At 52.6% G+C, this 25,549-nt stretch overlaps 1 protein-coding gene across 4 annotated transcripts; it reads right to left on the bottom strand.

Moving 5' to 3' along the window:
• Window positions 1-6,775: 6,775 nt before the first annotated feature.
• FLOT2 (flotillin 2) lies at window positions 6,776-25,493 on the bottom strand. Of its 4 annotated transcripts, none has more exons than XM_032163163.2 (11): window positions 25,339-25,493; window positions 16,796-16,877; window positions 13,717-13,807; window positions 10,956-11,079; window positions 10,323-10,441; window positions 10,087-10,200; window positions 9,864-9,983; window positions 9,560-9,774; window positions 8,626-8,809; window positions 8,148-8,297; window positions 6,776-8,034 (listed from the first exon to the last, which is right to left on the bottom strand). In XM_032163163.2, exons 1-11 carry the CDS (start codon window positions 25,385-25,387, stop codon window positions 7,996-7,998), a joined length of 1,287 nt encoding a protein of 428 aa, XP_032019054.1. In that variant the 5' UTR covers window positions 25,388-25,493; the 3' UTR covers window positions 6,776-7,995. The 4 variants fall into 4 exon arrangements, with proteins under 4 accessions (XP_032019054.1, XP_032019053.1, XP_032019055.1 ...); XM_032163162.2 differs by lacking the exon at window positions 13,717-13,807 and adding an exon at window positions 12,072-12,162; XM_032163164.1 differs by lacking the exons at window positions 16,796-16,877; window positions 25,339-25,493 and adding an exon at window positions 12,072-12,162.
• Between the last annotated feature and the right edge of the window lie 56 nt (window positions 25,494-25,549).

Here is a 25,549-nt window from a genome sequence, read left to right as displayed (position 1 = left end):
TTTGGGAGGCTGAGGCAGGTGGATTGCTTGAGCCTCAGGAGTTCGAGACCAGCCTGGACAACATGGTGAAACCCCATCTCTACTAAAAATACAAAAATTAGCCAGGCGGTGGTATGCGATTGTAGTCCCAGCTACTTGGGAGGCTGAGGCAGGAGAATCGCTTGAACCTGGGAAGTGGAGGTTGCAGTGAGCCGAGATAGTGCCACTGCACTCCAGCCCAGCAGAGTGGGACTCCGTCTCAAAAATCAAACAAACAAACAAACAAACAAACAAACAAAAGTTAGCCAGGTATGGTGGTGCGTGCCTGTAGTCCCAGCTACTCAGGAGGCTGAGGTAGGAGGTTCACTTGAGCTTAGGGAGGTTAAAGCGGCAGTAAGTCGTGATGGTGCCACTGCACTCCAGCCTAGGCGACAGAGAGAGACTATCTCTCTGTCTCGAAAAAAAAAAAAAAGTCTGCTCCCTTAAATATTTTTCCCATTTCAGTAAATAGCAACTCCGTTCTTCCATTCTTCCAGATGGGACGAAGATCTTGGCGGCAATTTATTTTCTTTTTTTGGACATGTTCCAGATTTTGATCTTCACACTGGTTAGAAAGGTATATGCATTTATGAAATTTTATTGTATGTAAAATTCACAAGATTTGTACCCCTTTCGCTATGTAAGTTATACTTCCAATTTAAAAGCAACCACTCAATTCCCTATTTTCTATGTATTAATCACAATTTTTTGTTTGTTCGTTTTTTGAGACAGGGTCTTGCTCTGTCACCCAGGGCAAAATGCAGTGGCATGAACATGGTGTGTCCAGAATTGGTGGGTTCTTGGTCTCACTGACTTCAAGAATGAAGCTGCGGACCCTCGAGGTGAGTGTTACAGTTCTTAAAGATGGTGTGTCCGGAGTTTGTTCCTTCTGATGTTCGGACGTGTTCAGAGTTTCTTCCTTCTGGTGGGTTCGTGGTCTGGCTGGCTTCAAGAGTGAAGCTGCAGACCTTCGCGGTGAGTGTTACAGCTCTTAAGGCGGCACGTCTGGAGTTATTGGTTCCTCCCGTCCGGAGTTGTTCATTCCTCCCAGTGGGTTCGTGGTCTTGCTGGCCTCAGGAGTGAAGCTGCAGACCTTCGCAGTGAGTGTTACAGCTCATAAAGGCAGTGCGGACCCAAAGAGCGAAAGAACAAAGTTTCCACAGTGTGGCAGGGGACCCTAGCGGGTTGCCCGCAATTTATTTTCTTAATTAACTTTTTGCTGAAGTAGAACATATATTCAAAAAGTGCATGACTCGTAAGTTAATTATCACAAAGTGAACACACCCATGTAATCACCATCCAGGTCAAGAAACAGGACATTCTCGGGGGCTCCTGTGCCCTCTATCTCAGTCTCTTCTTCCCCAAAGATGACCTTTAACCTGACTTCTAATGTCATAGATTAGCTTTGCCTGCTTTTTGGACTTCATATGGAATGATACAATCTGTATTATTATTATTTTTTGAGATGGAGTCTCGCTCTGTTGCCCAGGCTGCAGTGCAATGGTGTGATCTCAGCTCACTGCAACCTTTGCCTCCCGGGTTCAAGCAATTCTCCTGCCTCAGTTTCCCAAGTAGCTGGGACTACAGATGTGTGCCACCATGCCCAGGTAATTTTTGTATTTTTAGGAGAGACAGGGTTTCACTATATGTTGGCCTGGCTGGTCTCGAACTCCTGACCTCAGGTAGTCCACCTGCCTCAGCCTCCTAAAGTGCTGGGATTACAGGCGTGAGCCACCGTACCCGGCTATTATTATTTTTGGGACAGGGTCTCACTGTGTCTCCCAGGCTGGAGTGCAATGGTGCAATCTTGACTCACTGCAGCCTCAACCTCCTGGGCTGAAGCAATCCTCCCACCCCAGCCTCCCGAGTAGCTGGGACTATAGGTGCAAACCACCACGCCCAGTTAATTTTTTGTTTTGTATCTTTTGTAGAGACAGGGTTTTGCCACACACTCAAGCGACCTGCCCACCTCATCCTCTCAAAGTGCTGGGATTACAGGTGTGAGCCACCACACCCAACCCATGTCTGGCTTCCTTCACTGAACATTATGTTTGCAAGATTTATTCAAGTATTTACATGTAGCAGTAGTTCATTTGTTTTTATTACTACGTAGTATTCAATTTCATGAATATGATACACATTTTTCATTCTACCATTGATGAACATTTGAGTTGTTTGAATTCGGGGGCCATTATTCATAATGCTGCTGTATTCTTGTACCCCTATGTATGTATATTGCTGTTGGGAGTGAGATGGTTGGGTCAAAGGGTATGCTTATGTTCAGCTGTAGTAGATTCTGTCAAACAGGTTTCCAAAGTGGTTGTATTGACATATATTTCTACCAGCAGTGTGTGAATGTTCCAATTGCTCTTCCTCCTCACCCTTACTTGATATTGTAACTTTTTTTTTCCATTTCAGTCATTCTGGTGGGTGTGAAGTGATAATCTCATTTTGGTTTTAAAATTTGCATTTCCCTGATGACTAATGAAGTCATGCATGCTATTCCTGCCATTCTTTACTATGTAACAAATCAACCTCCAACTTAGAAGCTTAAACAATGAACAGTCCATTTACTATCTCACACAGTTTCAGGAGTCTGGATTTTAGGAGGTTGGCTGGGCAGAACTGGCTTGGGGTCTCTCCTGCAGATGCAGCCAGATGGCAGCTGGAGCAGCTGCAGGTATCTCTCTCTCTTCATGTAGCCAGGGCCTAACCCTGTGGTCCCTCTGTTTGGGCTTCCTTACAGTGGCCTCAGAACAGTCATACTGCTTACATGGTGGCTAAAGGCTTAAAGAGAGAGTATTCCAGCAAATAAAGCACAGGCTTTGTCATCTTTTGTGATCAAAACTCAGAAGTCGCATAATGTCACTTCTGCAATACTCTTTTTTTTTTTTTTTTTTTTTTTGAGATGCAGTCTGGCTCTGTCGCCGAGGCTGGAGTGCAGTAGCGCGATCTCGGCTCACTGCAAGCTCCGCCTCCCGGGTTCAGGCCATTCTCCTACCTCAGCCTCCCGATAGCTGGGACTACAGGCGCCTGCCACCTCGCCCGGCTAATTTTTTGTATTTTTAGTAGAGACGGGGTTTCACTGAGTTAGCCAGGATGGTCTCGATCTCCTGACCTCATGATCCACCCGCCTCGGCCTCCCAAAGTGCTGGGATTACAGGCGTGAGCCACCGCGCCCAGCCAATACTCTTTATTGGCCTAAATAGCCACAACAGTCCCACCAGTTTCAAGGGAAGGAAGAATAGGCTCTACCTCTAATTGTAAGGATGGTCAAAGTGACACTGTAAGAGGAACATGTAGGATGGAAGATATTGTTGCCACTATCTGTGGAAAATACAATCTGTCACACACATTTCATACATCTATTGGCCATTCCTTTGTCTATTTTTCTGCGGCATTACCATTTCTTCCCATACTGATTGGTAAAATATATTCTGAATGCTAGTTTTTTTTTTTTTTTTTTTGCCAGACATAAATCTTGCAAATATTTTTTCCCATTATTCTGAGGCTTGTCTTCTCATTCTTTTTTTTTTTTTTTTTTGAGACAGGGTCTCTGTCACCTAGGCTGGGGTGCAGTTATGTGATCATAGTTCATTCACTGCAGCCTCCATCTCCCAGGCTCACGTGATCCTCCCACCTCAGCCACCCAAGTAGCTGGGACTATAGGCACGAACCACCATGCTTAGTTAATTTTTTTTTTTTTGAGATGGAGTTTTGCTCTACTGCCCAGGCTGGAGTGCAGTGGCGTGATCTCAGCTCACTGCAACCTCCACCTCCTGGGTTCCAGCAATTCTCCCTTCTTCAGCCTCCTGAGTAGCTGGGAGTACAGGAGGCTGCCACCACACCTGGCTAATTTTTGTAGTTTTAGTAGAGACAAGGTTTCACCATATTGGTCAGGCTGGTCTCAAACTCCTGACCTCAGGTGATCCACCCGCCTCAGCCTCCCAAAGTGCTGAGATTACAGGCCTGAGCCACCATGCCTGGCTGGCCAAGACCTATTTTGATGATGCAATATATCAAATTTTTCTTTTATGGTTAGTAGTTTTTTTTTTTTGGTCTTAAGAAATCTTGCCTATGTCATGGAAACATTCCCTGCTTGCTCTATGAACTTTATGTTTTGAGTTTTTTTTTTTTTTTGAGACAGAGTCTTGCGCTCTCACCCAGGCTGGAGTGCAGTGGTGCGATCTCGGCTCACTGCAAGCTCCGCTTCCCGGTTTCACGCCATTCTCCTGCCTCAGCCTCTCCGAGTAGCTGGGACTACAGGCGCCCACCACCACGCCTGGCTAATTTTTTGTATTTTTAGTGGAGACGGGGTTTCACCGTGGTCTCGATCTCCTGACCCCATGATCCGCCCGCCTCGGCCTCCCAAAGTGCTGGGATTACAAGCGTGAGCCACCGCGCCCGGCCTATGTTTTGAGTTTTTACGTTAGGTCTGTGATCCACCCCAAACTAGATTTGGGTATATGGTGTGAGGTAGGGGTTGCAATTCAATTTTTTTTTTTCTTTTTTTTTGAGAGAGTCTCACTCTGTTGCCCAGGCTGGAGTGCAGTGGCATGATCTCGGCTCACTGCAAACTCTGCTGCCTGGGTTCACGTGATTCTTCTGCCTCAGCCTCCTGAGTAGTTGGGATTACAGGTGCCTGACACTGCACCTGGCTAATTTTTGTAGTTTTATTTTTTTGAGACAAAGTCTCGCTCTGTCACCTAGGCTGGAGTGCAGTGGCGCGGATCTTGGCTCACTGCAAGCTCTGCCTCCTGGGTTCATGCCATTCTCCTGCCTCAGCCTCCCAAGTAGCTGGGACTACAGGCGCCTGCCACCATGCCCGGCTAATTTTTTGTATTTTTAGTAGAGACGGGGTTTCACTGCGCTAGCCAGGATGGTCTTGATCTCCTGACCTCGTGATCTGCACGCCTCGGCCTCCCAAAGTGCCAGGATTACAGGCATGAACCACCGCGCTCAGCTGCAATTCAATTTTTTTCCCCAATACAGACCCAGTTGTTCTAGCACCATCTGTTCCTTTCTGCCTTGAATTGTCTTGGTGCCTAGAATTACCTTTTAAGGTGTATCAAATGGCATCACTCCTTTTTCAAAGCCTTTCAGTGGTTTCCCACCTCAGAGTAAAGACCAAAATATGCCTCATTAAGGTTCTACATGATCTGGAAAGATGAGATCCTGACTCATCTCCCGATACCCTGACTTACTCCCTTGCTCCAAACATCCTGACCTTGCTATTCTTTCATCGTGCCAGATACTCTCCTGCCTCAGGGCCTTTGGATGGAAAACTCTTCCTTCAGATATCTGAATGGCTCAATCCTTTACTTTCTTCAGGGCTACCTTTTTTTTTTTTGAGATGGAGTCTCGCTCTGTCACCCAGGCTGGAGTGCAGTGGTGCAATCTCGGCTCACTGCAAGCTCCGCCTCCCGGGTTCATGCCATTCTCCTGCCTCAGCCTCTCTGAGTAGCTGGGACTACAGGCGCCCACCACCACGCCCGGCTAATTTTTTGTATTTTTAGTAGAGACAGGGTTTCACCGTGGTCTCAATCTCCTGACCTCGTGATCCGCCCGCCTCGGCCTCCCAAAGTGCTGGGATTACATGCGTGAGCCACCACACCCGGCAGGGCTACCTTCTTAATGAGGCCTTTTTTGGATACCCTAAAATTTCAGCGGCCTCCCACACTTCCTATTATTTCTTTGACTTCCTTTCCTTATGACTTACCATTATCTAACATACTGTACGTTTAATTTTTCTTGTTTCTATCTGAATGTAAGCTTGAACGGCTATGCATTTATTTTGTTGACTCACTGCTCTGGCATCTAAGACAATGCTTGGTACATGGCAAGCATTTGATAAATTCATTAAATGAATAAGAATATTGAGGCCCAGAAAGATGAAGTTACTCACCTAAGATTACACAGATAATAAACAATAAAGCTAAAATCTAAACCTACATTGCCTTACTTCAGAGTCTAAGCTCTTAAGCCTGAGAGATGGGCTCCATTACTGAGTAGGGCTCAGTATACTGGTACAGAGGTGCAGTGAACCTGGCCACTTCCTCCACCTTTTCTTCTTTTTTTTTTCTTTTTTAAAGAGATGGAGTCTTGCTGCTGGGTGCAGCAGCTCACGCCTGTAATCCCAGCACTTTGGGAGGCAGAGGCGGGTGGATCACAAGGTCAGGAGATCGAGACCATCCTGGCCAACATGGCGAAACCCCCTCTACTAAAAATATAAAAATTAGCTGAGCGTAGTGGCGCATGCCTGTAATCCCAGCTACTTGGGAGGCTGAGGCAGGAGAATCGCTTGAACCAGGGAGTCGGAGCTTGCAGTGAGCCAAGATCACGCCACTGCACTCCAGCCTGGCGACAGAGTGAGACTCTGTCTCAAAGAAAAAAAAAAAGAGATGGAGTCTTGCTATGTTGCCCACGCTGGACTCAAACTCCTGGGCTCAAGCAATTCTCTCACCTCAGCCTCCTGAGTAGCTGGGGCTACAGGCGTGTGCAACTGCGCCCTGCTAGCCCCCTCTACCTTCTGCCTGCGATGGAGCCAGGTGTTCCAGGACTGGGGTTTGGCCTAAGCATCTTAGCAAATCAGTCATGTCCAAGGCACAACTGGGGGCAAGGCCAGTGTGCTGTTGCTCCCCAGTGGCTAGAATGGGGAAGAACGGGCTAAAAGCTGCCTTGAAGCTGCAGAGGGGTAGGGGACCTGGTTGGTTCTTGGTTCGCAGTCTCTCTCCTCACAGAAGACACAATGCAGGGGTGGGCATTAAGAGATCTTTATTTTACCAGAAGGGACAGGCAGTGGGGCAGTGCAACATCCAAGCCCCAGACCAGACATGCAGCATCCACATGCAGGAAGAGCTACACAGGCTGGGGCAGGGCCAGGGTGGGGAGCTGGAACCACTGGACACTCACAGCACCCCTGCCAAGACGCTTGGGTCCTGGGCTCTTCTGCCTCCATTGGAGCAAGGAGACAGAGGATTGGGTTGCTTCCCCATGGCTGAAACCCCATCACTCTGGCCAGGAAGAAAGATGGCACAAGGGCTCTGGGGTCTGGCCAGGCTACAGCACTCGATTCTGTACAGGATTGGCACAGCCTTGTCCACCAGAAGGGCCCAACACCCAGGACAGTGCAGCCCTAGCAGGAAGAAGGTCTACACACTTTCTGTCCCCAACAGGCTAGACCCTCATCTCAGAAAACTTAGCAGAGTTGGGACCAAACCCCACCGCTCCAGCAGGAACATGCCCATAAAGAGGCCTTCCCTGAGCACAAGCAGGGGCCTCCTAAGGCAGTAGGAAACTGAGGAAGCTGCTGTAGACAGGAGGCCTTGCCTCTGTGCCCTTGGGGTCAGGGAGAAAGGACAGGGTATGAGCGCCGGCCGGGGCCTTGAGTGGATGAGGGGAAGGACAGTGTCTCTGGGCCCTGCAGGTCATGGCTGCCCAGACCTAGAGGGGCAGCAGCGGGTGAGGCTGTGGGCTTCCTGGGGCAGGGTTTAGGGCTGGGAAGACCAGTCCAGGAGAGAGGACAGTGACCGTCCTACCCAGAACCCCTGCCCATGCTGAGCTCTGGCCAGGGCCATAGGGAGGATGGACAGATGCACAGAGAACTTCAAGGCACCAGGATTCTGAGGAGCAGCGGGGCCACCCCCCACAGAGAGTGATTGTAATAAACATCTTCAGCTTAATCTACATGATGTGCATGGGGGAGAGAAAAAGACAGACAAAGGAAAAGTCACACAGGGAGATGAGACACAAACCTGATGAAAGTGGCAGTGAAAGTGGGGTGAAGGAGAGGAAGAGGAAGAGGTGGACAGACAGGAGAGACAGGAAGACAGCCAGAGATGGCCTGAACACGCAGCACTTCTGGTCCCTTCAAGATAAGGCACCAGAGTCAGTAACGTTCCCGTTGTTCTGTGGGATTAAAACAGGTGCTGGAGGGAGGGCCGGGTGGCTGCTGAAGTGAGTGGGCCTGCAGGAGCCTCACACCTGCACACCAGTGGCCTTCTTGATCAGGGGTATCTGCAAGGATGGGAGATGCTATAAGGCCTTGGCTCCAGGGCCCAGGACCACTTTGCCTGGGCCAGTCTGATGGGCTGCCCGGGCAACCCCACCGCAGCTAGGCAGGCACATACCTTAGACAGGTCCACGCCCGTGAGGGCATGCACAGAGGCAGGCAGCTCAGCCAGCAGTCGGTTCACTTCTGATGTGACCTTGCTGTTGTCTCCACTGAGGACCACAATCTCATCAACTTTGGTAAGTGGGGCAGCGATTTTGGCAGCAATCTAGGAGGTAAGAGTGGGAGGAGAGCCTGGTTGGTGCTGACTCTGTTCTCAGCCCGGTCCAGCATCTCTCCCTCCCTTCCTTAACTCACTCCAACCCCAAAGCAGCCTGGGCAGCCCTTAGTCTCGAGCCATGGTAAGAGGCCCGGTGGGCCAGGGATGGCTTAGGCCTGTTGTAGGGTTCCTGCCCCCTGCTGAGGATGCTCTTCATTTAACCCTTCTAGCCATCTGTCCCTGTGTTACTGCTAAGGCCCAGAGAAGTTCTGGCACTTGCCCAGATTGTCAAGCAAGGACACTTGAACCCTGGGACTCGCTTGGGTGGAAGCCTCACCTGGGGCAGGGCCTCCAGCACCAAGGCCATCTTGGCTGCATCCCCGTATTTCTGGTAGGCTTCTGCCTTGAGCTTCATCCGCTCAGCCTCCGCCTTGCCCATCGCCTCGATGACTGCCGCTTCCGCCTCCCCGATTTTGCGGATCTTCTCAGCCTCTGCCTGTGCCAAGAGGACCTGCTTCACCCTGGGGGAGCCCAGGCCAGGCAGGATCAGTGGGACGTACCAGGGTCCTCTCAAGCCTTGCCTGGGGGCCAGCAAACCTTCAAACCCTCTGCTCTGGGGGCTGTCAGGGGTGGGAGACATTTGAACGGACGGGGGTGGCCTGACCTTCCAGCTCTGGCCAGGGAAAGGCCACCAGCTCCCATCTGTAAGTGGGAGGAGACAAACCAGGATGCTGTCTATGCCCAAGCACTACACCAGGCACTGGAGCCTCCTTTATCTATTTAGTCTTTTTTTTATTTTTTTATTTTTTTTGAGACAGAGTCTCGCTCTGTCACCCAGGCTGGAGTGCAGTGGCACAATCTCGGCTCACTGCAAGCTCCGCCTCCCGGGTTCACGCCATTCTCCTGCCTGCCTCAGCCTCTCCGAGTAGCTGGGACTACAGGCGCCCACCACCACGCCGGGCTAATTTTTTGTATTTTTAGTAGACACGGGGTTTCACCGTGGTCCCGATCTCCTGACCTCGGGATCCGCCCGCCTCGGCCTCCCAAAGTGCTGGGATTACAAGCGTGAGCCACCGCGCCTGGCCTTCTATTTAGTCTTCTTAACAGCAGTCCCACAGGGGACGTGGGGTTATCCTCACTTCACAGTGAGTAAGAAGACACAGTGGAGGGGGAGAAGTGGCTTCCAAGCTGTGGTCAGGAGAGTAGAGGGAGTGCACTGAAGGCAGAGGAGCCTGACTAAGCCCTGACCCCGGCACCTGGGCGGCTCTCACTTTTCACCCTCGGCAATCTGCTGGATGCGGTGGGCCTCGGCCTCGGCAGGCCGGCGCACTGTAGCAATGAGCTCCTTGTCCGTACGCAGGATCTCCTGTGCCTCCACGGCAATCTGTTTCTTGCGCTGCACAACCTCAATCTCAATCTCTTCCTGCCGGATCTTCTGCTGTTCACGGGCCCCCTGCAGCTCATAGGCCAACTGGGCCTCAGCTGTCTGTGGCAAGAGGGTGGCTGGCACATTAGAGGCTGGTCACCAAGTCCTGATCCCTGAGCCCCAACCCAGGATGCCCTCAGGCTGCTCACCTTGATGTTAACCTCCTCACTGAAGGCTGACTTTTGCAGCTCGAAGGCTCGCTTAGAGTCAGCAATCTTGGTGTCTGCCATGAACTTCACATCCAGCATCTCCTTCTTGCACTCAGCTTCCTGGGGGCAAAAGGGGCAGAAGGGGCAGGTGAGTGAGTGAGTAGAGGTCCTGAGTCATCATGGTCCCATCACCCCTGAGCTTCCCATCCTTGAACCCACGCACCCGGATGCCTGCGTCCCGTTCAGCCTCGGCCACGCCAATGTCAGCATCTCTCTGCACCACGGCAGTCTGCGTCTTGCCCAGGGAGCTCAGATAGTCCACTTTGTCATATACGTCCTGGAGAGGGAAGGGGGTATCAGAGGCTCAAAGGAGCAGCCAGAGGCACAAAGGTGCCCCTCTAGCCAAGCCACCATCTCCCAGATGGACGCCAGGAGATACAGCTTCCCATCACGTCGTACCTTGATGGTGAAGCTGAGGATCTCAATGCCCATGCGGCCAACATCAGGGGCTGCCACCTCCCGCACCAGCTTGGCAAACTGGTCCCGGTCCTGATAAATCTGCTCCACTGTCAGGGTCCCTGGGGTCAGAGGGATCAGAGGCTGGCTCCCCAGGGACCCAGCCAGCTGGGGAAGGGAGGAGGCATGCATGTAGAGGTCGGGGTGCATGCGGGGTGCTGCACTCTGAGCTGGGTCTTCCTGGGGTATCTTCTCAACAGCACTTAACACTGAGCTTCCTGGTGCACAGTCCAGGCTGAACGAGGAAAAGTGTCCCAAGCAGCACTAGGTTCCTGAGCAGACCGACAGCCTCCATCCCACCCTCACTCACGCCCTCCCCTCGCTCACACCCACCTTCACTCACGCCCTCCCCTCACTCACGCCCACCTTCACTCACGCCCTCCCCTTCACTCACACCCTCTCTTTCACTCTTGCCCTCCCTTCACTCAAGTCACCTGAAGTTTTGAAATTAAATATTTGAGGAAAAATGTTTTAGCTTGAAACTCCTGTGAAACAGGCCCCCTGCCCAGCCCTGCACCCCTCCCTGCCTTGGCTTAGGGGCCCGTGAGGCTCCTCAAAGGCTGAACAGGGCCTCACCGAGGATGGAGCGCAGATGTCCCTCTAGGGTCTGCAGGACGACGTTTTTGATGTCCTGCACATTCTTACCCAGAAACTGCTCACAAGCCACGGCCAAGAGTTCCTTCTCCGTCATAATCTTCACCTGCCAGTGATGACAAAGGCGCTTCAGCCAGGCTGGAGCGAGGCAGATGGAGGCCCCAGACCCAGAGGTAGGCAGGATGGTGGCTATGCCTCCTTCTTTCCTTTTTTCAGACCTGGAGGCCCTGGGGGGCTGGAATCTGTCTGAGGCCTCTAGTGGGGAGACAGCAGCACAAGGGCTTCTCACACTGCGAAACTTCACCAGCACTGGCAGCCCCAGGCCCTGCCACGGCCTCTCCTGGGCATTCGGGGCTTGTCTCCCCACCCCTCCAGCCTATTGTCCCCTCACCAGCTAATTCCTCCCTTGCAGGCTTCCTACACGTGGGAGACCCTCAGGCTGAGGGGCAGAGAGTATGACAAGCAGAATGAGCAATAGGGACACAGACAGAGAAGGAAAGAGCTGGACAGGGCAGGAGAGGGTTGGGGGATGCAACCGAGGGTGCCTCTCTTTCTTGAGTTACTCAGCCAACCCCTCGCCGAGGCCTACAGCATGGCTGAACCTCGCTGCCCTGTGAAGCCAAGAGGTGGATCGGGGCAGGAAGCCCTCACCTAGGCCCCCAGCTGGGAATATGACGCAGCCTCCGACTCCCAGAGTCCAGAGCTCCTCTGCCTCACATGGCCTCTCCCTCTGGGCCCCACCCCTCCCACCCCATACCCAGGGAACAAGGAAGGCCTGGATTCTGGGGCTTGACATTTCCAGCACCTGCAAAGAATGGGGGTGGGGTTAGTGAGCCAGGAGCCCTCAGCACTGGTTCTGTCCCTCGTGGGCCCGCTGAGGAGAGAAGGGGTGTCTGTTAGTCCTGCCGGGTGGCCAGAAGGGCCCGGTGAGCACGTTCCAGTGGCGACGACCTGACTGGCCCTCTCTTGTGGGACTTGCGGGGGCTGGGGCGCTGGAGAGAGACTGCCCCTGGCTGCTGTCCTCGCCTCCTCCCCCCAAACCCGAGTACGGGACCAGGCAGCTCAACGGACATGCGCAGGGCTGCTGAGTTACTATACCTGGGCGACACCCGTCACAGTTAAAGCTACCCCCTCGGCCGTCTCTACGTCCTCGCAGCGGGGCTGCAACGTCATAATCTCTAGGGAAATCCTGCCAAGAAATGCAAAACAGGGGCATGGGTCTGGGGGCGCAGGGCCTGGTGGTGTTGGGAAAGAGGCCAGTACCTCACTGCTCCGGCTGGGTCCTGGTGAGGAAGGTGGAGGGAGGACTCTCCATGGGGCTGAGATGGGAGTGCCTGAGAAGGAGGTGGGCACGAGGGCAGGGTGGGTGCAGGTGGCCCCAGGGGAAGGAGCGGAAGTGGGCTGCATATGTGCACACACCCTCTGCTCAAGTCAGCCTGGCTGGAATTGTGAGGAAAAGGAAGTAGAAAGAAGTGGCTGTGGGTGGTCAGGGGCTGTTGGTCGGGGAAGAATCCAGGTGTAGCTGTGTGTATGTTCTGGGATAGCAAGTCAGTGCTAGTCCTCCTGGCCCTGCCATGCAGGCCATCCGTGGATGTCAACTGAGCCTCCCGCAGGGGCCCTTGCCCATTCCTTGGTCTACCCAGCACCCCAGGGTGCCCCAGGAAGCTGCTTGGAAAGCTCTGCCTGATTGCCTGGCATCCTGGAGTATGCCCACTGCTGGGCTAAGATGGAAGTGATTCTGTACCTGCCCCTTGCCAGAGAAGCCCTACCTGGTGGCTGCAGCCTTTGACTTGAAACCCACGTCTGGTATTAGGCCCAGGTGGGTCACATGGGGAATTTAGACTGAGGTCACACTAGAGCTTCTTGGCCAAGGAGTGTTAACCCTGGAAAGAGTTGTTCTGGCCACGTAATCTGACTCCCCCAGGGTCCACAGTCACCCACTTTAAAAGGGATCTGGGCTTTGCAGGTGTTTCAAGTGTAGGTGTGGGTGTGGAAGGGGAGAGGACTGCATCAAATGGGGTATTGAGGGAGGCCTGGACCCTACCCCTTCCACACAAGGTGCTCTGAGCCTCTCAGGCCTCTGCACCTCCCATGGCTACAAGGGCTAAGGGGATGGGGATGGTCCCCTTCCCCATTAGAGATGGCAGGAAGGGTGAAGAAGGGAGTGGTGGTGTAGTGTTTTTGCCTAAGCAGAGGCTGAAGGGCAATTGAATGCAGAGGGAGGGGGTGAGAAAGATGCGGTTCAGGCCTCTTCCAGCCTGGGAACCCGCTGGCACACAGGCTCTGAAGGGGCAGCGCCTTTTTGTTGTTCGCTCCTGCAGTCCACATGCCTCAAACTGAGAAGGTACTCAGTAGAGAGCTGGTGAATGAAGCAATGAAGAGGGGAACCCACACATGACAGAGTAAGCATTTGGAGCCAATTAACACCCAAGCCCAAGAATAGATTTCGCCAGCTATGGCTGCATGGTAACGAAGGCCTGGCATCCAGGGACACTCACTGGCAGACTTGGCAGAGCTTCCAGAATCCCTCGCTGTTTCCCTACTTGCAATCCAATAGGCAAGGGCAAGGGACCTAGGGATCTACAGGGATCCATCCTGGCACCCAGAGCAGTGGAGGAGAGAAAAGAGGAGAGGGAGGAAGGCACGGTCTCAGGAGGGGAGTCCATCGGCTCCTGTCTGCCAGGCCCCGCAGGGCAGGAAGAGAGAAGGTTAGACACGGAGGAGGAAGCAGGTGGGTTATTACCTGTGCAACCCCTGTTACGAATAGTGGAACCCCCTCCGACGTCTCAATATTCTCACAGCGACACAGGATGGTCATAACCTCCAGAGACAGTCTGAGGAGCAGCCAGGGGGTGGGGAGAGGTAGGGACAGGAAGGGGAGGAGGGGACACAGCAAACACACACAGTAGTTACCAGACAAGCACCGATGCCTGACGCGGGGGGCATGCTATCAGTAATCCAACCCCCCAACTGCCAGCTCAGCCGAGGGCTGCAGGAGAGCAGAGACCCCCTGTGCTGATCGGAGGCCTCTGGGTCTCTTCTCTAGCCCCCAAACCCTTTTAGTGAGGGCCTGCTGCGCTGGGGAAGATGCCTGCTGCCACCCTGGGCCTGCGGCCTGAGGTCAGGAGGCTTGTGCACAGGACACCTGGGTTGCCCGCCACCTCACTTTCCCAGGGATCCTGTCGCAATCTGGGAGACTGAGCCTTAGCCCCCCATCTTCACACAGGTAAACCTGTGTTTCCAGAAATCGGGAGTGGGAGGCTATTCTGGGGACTCCTGAGCCTTAGCAAATACTGAATCCGCCAGGTCTGCACTATCTATCACCAAGGCAAGGCGGGGCCCGAAAAGCCCAAATGTTCTGATGTGGAGGGCCAAGGAAGGCTGGGGGAGAAAGTGTGCTCCTGCCAGAATACTCAGGGACAACCGGGAGATAAGGGAAACATTTAATTGGGAATTTCCAAAGTTGGCCAGGGGCAGAGAGATTATTGGCAAAGAAAACAAGGTGCCTCAAAGCTCCCTGGCCCATCCTGGCTGGGCCTCCCTAGGCAGTGTGTGTGCAGGGTGGTTGTCCAGGGAGAGGTCAGGCTGTGGACAGTGTGGAAGGTTTCCCTAAATCAGAGGAAGGAAGAGAGGGCAGAGGCCGAGGGTGAAGGGGCAGAAGCAGGTGGAGGGGGTGATAAGGAGCAGCAGTCGATGTGCAGCCCCCATCTCAATCCCAGGAGGGGCCATCCCCACAGTGCCAGCCCTGGGGCACTGGCCATGCAGGCATGCAAAAGTTGCCTTCATTCCAGCCCCTAACACTAGCATCCTTGGGCCTGAGAGGATTCTTGACATGGCTCAGACAGGAACCCACCAATTCTCTTCTGGGGAAGGAGAGAGGGAAATAGGGGAGAGAGAGGGAGGGAGGAAGGGTAGTGGGGAGGGAAGAAGGGAGGCTGCAGCTCAGATGCCAAAGGTGGAAGAATTGCTCAGGTAAGAGGGAGAGAGCTGCCCATATCAGGGCCTCGGGATAGTATAGGATGTGGCAGCAAAGTGCAGCAGGAGGGGTCACTGAGCCTGGAAGAAGAATGGCTGACCCCAAGGGCACGTGACATATAGACAGCTGCAGAAAGGACCTTGAGAGGGAGGCTGAGTATTCAGGCTGAGTTAGAAGCCTCTACTCTGACCTGAGAGGCTCCTGCCAGCCTAGGGAAATAAAGGCCCCAGGCTGTGGAGCTGTCCCCCAAGCAGGCTAGAGACTGGGGAAGAGACTGCCCCCCAGAAAAGGGGTAAGAAAGGGAAGGATTACTGGCTCAGACTACCCAGCAAGTGAGACCAGAGGGAGGATGTAGAGCCTGGGTGTGAGGTCAGTGTCCTGGGAAGAGATACAAGGCCCTTCACCTCTAACTTCCAAACTTGCTGTCAGAAAGGCTCGGCCCTTCTGTCCTGGCTCTGCTCCCTGGAGCAAGAAGGGAGAGCAGGGGACCAAGAATCCAGAGAAAGGACTGCAGGGGAATTGGCCTAGCAGTGGCTGCCCATGCAGGACAGGTGTCTGGACAAGATACTCTGTTGTGCTGGGAATGCACAGCGTGTGGGGTGGCAGTATGTCTGGAGAGGGCTCCCCACGGCTTCTGACAGGCCACTGGCCCACTCAGGTGCGGCCAGGATCCTCTCGAGTGGAGGCTGTGGCCACTACTGATTACTCTGACACTTTGAGCCTTGGACCAGAAGAGTCCCCAGCATTGCTCACCTCCGGCCGTGTAAAGTGAGGGGAGAGGTGGGAGAGTGGAGCGGTTACTGGGAACCAGTGAAATTAATCCATTGTGCCATTCTTCCCGTTCCCCCCCGACCCTAGCAGATGCCCTCAGACTCCCAGGAGCCTCAAGCGCTAGCAGCTTGGTGCAGACGTGAGCTGCTGACGGGTGGGGGATGGGGCAGAGGAGGTTTCCACTGGAATCTCCATGATTTCCCCTGTGGTGTGACCGACCCCCCTGCAACACGCCCACAGTTCTGCTGCCCTTGTTGCCTGGGTCCTGGTTGGGAAGGGTCTGCTCCTCCCCTCCCCACTGCCCCATCTCCCATAATCAGGAAGGGGGCTATCGTGGAAAGGTAGCTGGCATGCCTCATCTCCCGGGTGGGCAGTGAGGGTGGCAGGAGAGGCCAGGTCTGGCCCTGCCCTAGGCTCTGCAGGCAGCAGCAGGTAGAGCTGGATGGTGGGCCCTATGGGGAGCTGAAATCTCACTTCCTTTAGTAAGTCTTTCCAGACTGATTTAGGAGGTCCAGACCTGTCTTGCTCAGCCCCAGCACTAATTCGTTAAGTCCCCCTCCCTGTCTAACTTACCACTGTCACAGAACCACTTTTGACTCTATGTCCCTTCTCTGCCACGTAGTCCCTGCCTGGATTACCCCAGAGCCTGCATAGGGAAGGGTATGCATGGGGTCCCTCCAGCCTTTCCTCCCTTCATATGCCCACTCCAAACTGGGCGTATAATAAAGACTTCTTAAATAACTTTGAGTTATAATCAGGAAATCAAGATTCTGCCAGGGTTATGACCCTGAATTCTCTGGGACAGAAGTAATGCCACCTCCAGTGGAAAAAAGAACACCCACTAAGGAGGGGGTGCCCATGACAGACCTTCCTGACGCGTGTCTCCTGCACCCCTGTGCAACCCATCTCACATGCTTCTTAGGAGGTCCCCCCCAACCCCACCCCTCCACCGCCAGAATGGAATGTGGAAATGGTAGATGCTCTAGCTGACCCTCAGGGTGAAGCAGAACAATGGTGGAAGCCCCTCTCTCCGTGGCCCACTCCATGACAGGTCCTAGAGCCCCCAGGTGCTTACCTCTGAGTGTCGGAGATACACCACCAGGCCCAGGCCCAGCCGCCAAACACGTACTGTTTATAGTCGGAACCACAACAGCCCCCTGGGGAGCAAAGCAAACCACCGCAGGTCAGTCGGTTCTTGGGTCTGTCTACCCTCCAGCCCACTGATATCAACTTTTGTCCTTTACCTGCTCTGATACTTGACAACGCCTACTGTTGGGTGCCTCGTGCTGAGGTTACACATAAATGAGAGAGTTCTCCCTGCCCTTATGGGAGTTAAAATCTAGCTTGGTAGACAGGCAATTTACATAAAGAGAAGGATAGCCAACGAATAGTTCAGAATGTAAGTGCTTCCAGAGAAAAGAAGAACAGAACAGGACAATGGGCAGAGGTGATCTGAAAAAGCTTCTTTTTTTTTTTTTTTTTTTCAGACAGAATGTCACTCTGTTGCCCAGGCTAGAGTGCAGTGGTGCAGTCGTGGCTCACTGCAACCTCTGCCTCTTGGGTTCAAGTGATTCTCCTACCTCAGCCTCCTGAGTTGCTGGGATCACAGGTGCCCACCACACCATACCTGGCTAATTTTTGTATTTTTAGTATAGACAGAGTTTCACCATGTTGGCCAGGCTGGTCTCAAACTCTTGGCCTTAGGCAATCTGCCTGCCTTGGCCTCCCAAAGTGTGAGCCACCTCGCCAGGCCAGCTTTTTTTTTTTTTTTTTTTTTTCCTGGAGACGGAGTTTTGCTCTGTTGCCCAGGCTGGAGTGCAGTGGCGTGATCTCGGCTCACTGCAACCTCCGCCTCCCAGGTTCAAGCAATTCTCCTGCCTCAGCCTCCCAAGTAGCTAGGATTATAGGAATGCACCACCATGCCCGTCTAATTTTTGTATTCTTAGTAGAGATGGGGTTTCACCATGTTGGCCAGGCTGGTCTCGAACTCTTGACCTTGTGATCCACCTGCCTCAGCCTCCCAAAATGCTGGGATTACAGGCATGAGCCACCACGCCCAGTCCAGCTTCCATTTTTAATTAATTCATTCAATAAACAAGTATGCCCTGGAGTTCACCTGTTATCACGGTGGGTGTAGACAGAGAGGGAACGCGGACAGGGGCAACACTGGGGGGCTGGGAGGGAAGGAAGAGTCTCCCAGCCAGGCAAGGGGGTTTGCTCTTCTGCCTGGCAGACACATCTCAGTGAGGCTGGTTCTCTACTTCCAAAACATTCAGAATGACTTTGTTCCTCTCGTGGGAACGGGTGGGGAAGGCAAGGCCTCAAAACAAAGGCTAACTTGTGGTACCAATGGGAGAAGTGAAGAGAAAGCAAAAAGGCCTAAAAAGGAAGTGGTTCTTGGAAACAGTGTGTCAGTTACACAGAATATCTAATTCAGCCACAACCCAGATCCATGCTGTAGACATGTTCTACATGATCCCTATACAGAAACGAGAAAAATCAATTCCTAAGTTTTTTTTTTTTTTTGAGAAGGAGTCTCGTTCTGTTGCCCAGGCTAGAGTGCAGTGGTGCAATCTCAGCTCACTGCAAGCTCCGCCTCCTGGGTTCACGTGATTCTTCTGCCTCGGCCTCCCAAATAGCTGGGACTACAGGTGCCCGCCACCACGCCTGGCTAACTTTTTGTATTTTTAGTAGAGACGGGGTTTCACCGTGTTAGCCAGGATGGTCTCGATCTCCTGACCTCGTGATCTGCCCGCCTCAGCTTCCCAAAGTGCTGGGATTACAGGCGTGAGCCACCGCGCCCGGCAATTCCTGAGATTCTTGTAGTGAACTCTCTTGTTAATGCCAAAATTCCTCATCAAGTTCAAGGAAACCTTCATAAAACTGGACAGGCAGTTAACTTGCAGTGCAAAAAAAAATGTACAGGAAACAGTATTCAAAGGAAATATGTGATCTGCGAAAAACCAGAGTGTTATCATTTCTTTTTTTTTTTTTTGAGACAGGTCTCATTCTGTCGCCCAGGCTAGAGTACACTGCACATGAGTACAGCACTGCTAGAGTACACGGCTCACTGCAGCCTCCACCTCTTGGGCTCAATCGATCCTCCCACCTTAGCTGCTCGAGTAGCTGGAACCGCAGGTGTGTGCCCCTACGCCCAGCTAATTTTTGTATTTTTTGTGGAGACAAGGTTTCACCATGTCGCCCAGGCTGTTCTCGAATTCCTGGGCTCATGCGATCCACATGCGTTGGCCTCTCAAAGTGCTGGGATTACAGGCATGAGCCGACGCACCTGGCCGAGCATTATCATTTCCATGTTCACAAAGTTAGGTTTTCATGAAAGCTTCAAAGAACCTCAAAAGGTTGTCTGACTCCCAGGGTCAAGGGTCTGGGGGAGTTTCATGCAGCTGGGTTAGTGTCTCTGAGGACTCACGGCAGGGAACAAGGCAAGTGGAGGGGCAGAGGGCAGATCACACAGTGTCTTGTGTGTCAGGCCAAGAAGCTGTGTATGTGAGTGACAGGGAGCAAGGTTACCCTTGAGAAACACACACCACTTTGCACGAGGAGGAAGACACTGGGATCAGGGAGACTGGTCTCTTGCAGTAATCCAGGCAAGGCATGGTGGCTGATACTGGCAGACAACTTCTAGAGCAGTCTTATCCATGGCAACTTTCTGTGAGGGTAGGAATGTTCTCTATCTTCTTCTGTGTTTATGCTGTGCAGTACAGCAGCCTCTAGCAACACATGACTGTTGTGCACTTCAAATGAGGCTGGTATGACTGGGGAACTGAATTTTTTTTTTTTTTTTTTTTTTTTGAGACAGAGTCTCGCTCTGTTGCCCAGGCTGGAGTGCAGTGGTGCGATCTCGGCTCACTGCAGGCTCCACCTCCCGGGTTCACGCCATTCTCCTGCCTCAGCCTCTCCGAGTAGCTGGGACTACAGGCGCCCGCCACCATGCCCGGCTAATTTTTTGTATTTTTAGTAGAGACAGGGCTTCACCGTGGTCTCGATCTCCTGACCTCGTGATCCACCCGCCTCGGCCTCACAAAGTGCTGGGATTACAAGCGTGAGCCACCACGCCCGGCCCTGAATTTTTTAATTAATTTAAATGGCCACCTGTGGCTCCTGTCCACATCGGACAGTGCAGCTGTAGAGTCTAGGTTTGGGTGGGTGGTGAGGACAATAATAGAAACAGACACAATGGAGAGAACAGGAAACTGGGGACAAATTTTTGGTGGGTGGAGGCAAAGAAATAAAGACCTGCTCCACTTCACCCCCAGTGGGGAGGGCTTGAAAGGTTGGAGAGCTGGCATCTAATACTGCTTACCAGGTGGGTAACCCAGTTTTCTGGGTCTGCTGCCATGCATGAAGTTCTAGTAGCAGAGCCAGAGGTCCAGGGATCAAGGAGCAGTGTGGGCAGGGAACAGTAAGAGGGGGTCCTGGGTCTCTGTTTCTCTGGGGTAGAACTACCTGTTAACAGGGCTGCTGTTCAAGGTAAGGCATTCCAGGCTTCTCTGACCTGGGAAGTGGGGTAGGGAGGCCTCTGAGGACAAGTACTCAATCTGAAACCCAAATCATTTCAGGATCAAGTGAAACTGGAAGGGGACCAAAAATCACAGCTTATTCTACATCTTCTGGCCTGGTGGGGGCTGGGGCATGGCTGCCTTGGGCTAGCCCCAGGGGACTTCTCAATGTGCAGTGGGAAGGTGGTAGTGGTGAGGGTAGGATGAGGGAGTGGGGTGGGGGATGGAGAGGGTAGATGGCCACTCTTTTTTTTTTTTTGAGATAGAGTCTCGATGTGACGCCCAGGCTGGAGTGCACTGGCGCAAACTCCACCTCCTGGGTTCACACCATTCTCCTGCCTCAGCCTCCCGAGCAGCTGGGACTACAGGCGCCCGCCACCACGCCCAGCTTTTTTTTTGTATTTTTAGTAGAGCTGGGTTTCACCTTGTCAGCCAGGATGATCTCGATCCCCTGACCTTGTGATCTGCCTGCCTTGGCCTCCCAAAGTGCTGGGATTACAGGCGCGAGCCACCACACCCGGCCCTAGATGGCCACTCTTTATCTTTTTTTTTTTTTTTTGAGACAGAGTCTTGTTCTGTTGCCCAGGTTGGAGTGCAGTGGCACAATGTCAGCTCAATGCAACCTCCGCCTCCCAGGTTCAAGCGATTCTCCTGCCTCAGCCTCCCAAGTAGCTGGGATTACAGGCAACCACCACCACGTCTGGCTAATTTTTAAATTTTTAGTAGAGATGGGGTTTCACCATGTTGGCCAGGCTGGTCTCGAACTCCTGACCTCAGGTGATCTGCCTGCCTCAGGCGCCCAAAGTGCTGGGATTACAGGCATGAGCCACCGCACCCAGCCCACCCTTTACCTTTTTCTTTGGCTTGGGGAGCAGGCTGCCACAGCTCAAGCTGGGCCTTGGCCAAGGGCAACATTGCCAGGTTCCCAAGGGTAGCAACAACAGGAAGCTGAAACTGCCAGATTGCCCGCCCCTACCAGCATCCTCCCCTGGAAGGCAACTTCCTGCCAGCTTCCTGGTCACTCAGCCTGAGCACCCCTCCCAAGAGGCCAGTTAGGTGCCTCTTCCTTGATTTCCCTAACTCTTACTCGTCTCAAGACCTGGAAGTTTCTCCTAACTGTACCTCACTCTACTCTTTCTAACCCAACTTACTTTCCCTTTCCACAATTAAGCTGAAGAACCACAAAATACCCTACGATAACCTCTGTTCCATTCCCTTAGCCATTCCCCAGGACACAGCCCACCACTCTGCCCTCTCAGGAGCATCCCCTGCCCTTCCTGGCCTTCCTCCACCTTCTTTTTTTTTTTTTTGAGACAGTATTGTGCTCTGTCACCTGGCTGAATGCAGTGGTATAATCACAGCTCACTGCAGCTTTGAACTCACGGGCTCAAGCGATCCTCCAGCCTCAGCCTTCCATACACCGCAATGCCTGTCTAATTAAAAATAATTGTTTTTGTAGAGACAGGGTCTCCCTGAGGGAAGAGAGAGACCCTCTCATATTGTTTTATACTCAATACCTGTTTTAAGAAAAAAACAAGGAAGTGAAATCAAAGACAGGCAGCCCGGTTCCAGGCTCGAAACAAGGCCTGGGCCTGCCTGGCCTAAACCTAATAGTTAAAAATCAACTCATAACTTAGAAACTGATGTTATTCATAGATTCCAGACATTGTATAGAAGAACACTGTGAAACTCCCTGCCCTGTTCTGTTTCACTCTGACTACCAGTGCATGAAACCCCTGTCACATATCCCCTAGACTGCTCTATCAATCACGACCCTTTCATGTGAAATCTTTAGTGTTGTGAGCCCTTAAAAGGGACAGAAATTGTACACTCGAGGAGTTCGGATTTTAAGGCCATAGCTTGCCGATGCTCCCAGCTGAATAAAGCCCTCCTTCTACAACTCAGTATCTGAGAAGTTTTGTCTGCAGCTCGTCCTGTTACATGACTATGTTGCACAAGCTGGTCTCAAACTCTGGGCCTCAAGTTATCCTCCCACCTTGGTCTCCTAAAGTGCTGGGATTACAGGTGTGAGCCACCGTGTCCAGCCCACCTTCTTCCTACTAGTCAAGAAGTCCATATCCTGGCTGGGCATGATGGCTCATGACTGTAATCCCAGCTACTTGGGAGGCTGAGGCATGAGAATGGCTTGAACCTGGTAGGTGGAGGCTGCAGTGAGCTGAAGTCACACCACTGCACTCCAGCCTGGGCAACAGAGCAAGACCTTGTTTTTTTTTGTTTTGTTTTTTGTTTTTTTTAAATACTGAGTATGGTAGCATCCACTTATAGTCTCAGCTACTTGGGAGGCTGAGGTGGGAGTACTGCTTGAGCCTAGGAGGTCGAGGCTGCAGTGAGCTGTAATCATGCTACTGCACTCTAGTAGCCTGGGTGACAGAGCAAGACTGTGTCTCAAAGAAAAAAAAAAAAGTCCATATCCTACTAGGGGGTTTAATCTTTTTTGAACCACATACCCCTTTAGCAATCCAGCAATGCCTAAGGAGCCCTCCTCAAGAATATTGGTTTATTATTTATTTATTTATTTATTGAAATAGGGTCTCACTCTGTTGCCCAGGTTGGAGTGCAATGGTGTGATCTTGGCTCAATGCATCCTCTGCCTCCTGGGCTCAAGCGATCCTCCCACCTCAGCCTCCGGAGTAGCTGGGACCACAGGTATGTGCCACCACTCCTGGCTAATTTTTTTTTTTTTTGGTAGAGACAGAGTTTTGCCATGTTGCCCAAGCTGGTCTCAAACTCCTGGCCTCGAGTGATCCATCTGCCTCAGCCTCTCAAATTGCTGGAATTACAGGCATTAGTCTGGCCAAGAATACTTATAAATTCATAAAATAAATACATCAGAAAGAAATTATATTGAAAGTTATCAAAATTTAAAACAACCAAATGTGCAATACAGTAATGTCGTTCTTTATTAATACATTAAATAGTAAGATCTAGTGGTAAATCTAATTATTAGCTTAATTCCAAAATACAGATGAATTATTTCCTTTTTTTTTGGGACGCTTACAAGCACGCGTCACTATGCCCGGCTAATTTTTTGTATTTTTAACAGAAACAGGGTTTCAACATGTTAGCCAGAACGGTCTTGAACTCCTGACCTCAGTTGATCCTCCCGTCTTGGCCTCCCAAAGTGCTGGGATTTTCAAGGTACCAGAAATAACTGTAGTGTAGTAGGAAACTTTCTGCTAATACTATCATGAATTGTTGCCAACATTCATAATCACAGAAAACACTAAATTTCAGTTAGGGTGAGTGAAAATAAAATTATACTTTTCTCCCCCCTTATCGCCCCCTCCCACCCCATCCAAATGAAAAGGATTCCCCTTTAAAATTTTCAAAAGTAGACAGAAAAAAGGTTTTATGTTACAAACTGAAGGAGGGAAGTTAGATAATAAGAAAGGATGGAAAAGATGACCATGAGATGTATTAGCATCCTCCTTCTGAAACTAGGCTGGGTGAGATGCCTCTGGTCTTAGACCCAGGTCCAAGGAGCAAGGCAGACAGGTGGGGGCAGGGGTGGGAGCAGTTGCTCTGCTCTCTCAGGAATCCACACACAAGAGGGAGCTGGATCTCAGCTTGATCATCTCAAATCCCAAGGTATCATTGTGCCAGGCATTATCTGCCACCCCCCCAACCTGAGCATCCTCAGTTCTCAGCATGACCTCCTCTTCCCACCCCTAAAATAGCTTTGAAGCTAACAGAGCATTGACTTCTGTTCTGAAGACCAGGTTCTCAGTAACTGGAAGGCACAGAGCAGCCCATCTCTGGGGCTCTTCAAGCCCCTCAGTCCCAAGTCCTTTCCACAAGGATGGAATTGGAGCTTTTGTCTTCTCAGCTCAGAGTCTGGGCTTCCTGAACGAAATTCCACAAGAAAAACAAAGTGCAGTGCAGATTCTGGTCTCTAAAAGCCTTCTCTAAGGGTGGGGACTGGGAGACAGGTCCAGGTCTTATAGAGGAGCAAGTCTGCCTTCAGTGTTCTCTGGGAGTCTCCCTTCTGTCCCCAAGGCTATTTCTGGTCTTCAGGGGGGTAGGGTACTTATCTCCCACACACTGGGGATGTCCCAGTGGAGAGACTGATTTTGAGATCCAAAGTGAGCCTGAAGCCATGTTTTGGAATGAAAATTCCCAGTGGATTTATCACCCCTTTCCAAGGGTTGGCAGCTGTAAGGCCTGGCTCAGGGCTTCTATCCCCTACTATCTCTTCAGTAACCAGTTCTACCAAATCTGCACGCAGGCTTAAAAAATCAGCACTGATAGTGGGAAGATAGACAAGAGAAATTCCTCCAGCTCCAGGCCTCCAAGCTGTCAGGCACCAGGACCCCCCTCCCCCAGCTCCTGAGAGCAAGGAGCTGCACAACCCGGTGGCTTGCAAGGTGTCCGCCGCTTCTCAAAGCACCCCAAATATAAAATCTCAATAGCAGCTCCTTTTCCCCAGTACCGCAGTCCCCATGCCCCACCTAGACAGAAATTCTGGAACTTGCAGCATTTTGCAACCCCGAGCTGCACGGCCCAGAACCGGGTTTCCCAACCTGCAGAGACCGCACCCGCGTCTCCTGGGCGGGCAGTGCCGGTAATCCCCAACAAGCCCCAGCCTGCTTGGAATTAACGGGTCTGACTGTGCCGAGAAAGGACCTCTGTTTCAGGGCCCCTCCCCATACAGGCACCTGCCCTCCAGGGCTGCGCGACCCGCTCCCAATCCCGGGCGCTGGAATCCAGCCAAACCTCTGCGTTCCTGGCACCACCAGTTCCCTCCCTCCTGGAACCCCGCGGCTTCAGTTCGGGACCCCCAACCTCACGGTAGAGCGGCGGGGAGGCCCGCCTAGGGAGGGGGAGGGGGAGGAGAAGCAAATAAACACAGGAAAACACGCGGCGGGAGGGGGAGCCCCTGGTGGGTGCCCGAGGGTGCGCAGCAAGGAAAGCGTGAGCACAAGGGGATCTCTCTCGGAAGGGGCCTCAGGTGCGGCCCGGCGGCCAGCGCCCTGCGCCGCGCGGTGGACTCAGGCCCAGCTCTTCCCCGTGCACTCCCCAGCCCTGCACCCACCTCGAGTACCCTCCACAGCGCCCACCTTCCTCGCCGCCCCCTCACCTGAAACCACCAGCGCCTCGTTGGGCCCCACCGTGTGGCAATTGCCCATGGCGCCGGCGGCACGGAGGGCCCTCGGGACCGCACAGAGCCGGACAGCAGCAGCGGGTCCGCAGCGCCGGCCGCGCCCAGCCTATCCCGCCACCCCCAGCGGCCGGCCGCCCGCTCGCCCGCGCCCCTCTGTGGTCGCAGCCCCGCCGGAAGTGTGGCGGCG

The sequence above is a fragment of the Hylobates moloch genome, unplaced genomic scaffold (assembly GCF_009828535.3).
Source record: "Hylobates moloch isolate HMO894 unplaced genomic scaffold, HMol_V3 SCAFFOLD_10, whole genome shotgun sequence".
NCBI lineage: Eukaryota > Metazoa > Chordata > Mammalia > Primates > Hylobatidae > Hylobates > Hylobates moloch.
This window is presented reverse-complemented; position numbering and strand designations above follow the sequence as displayed.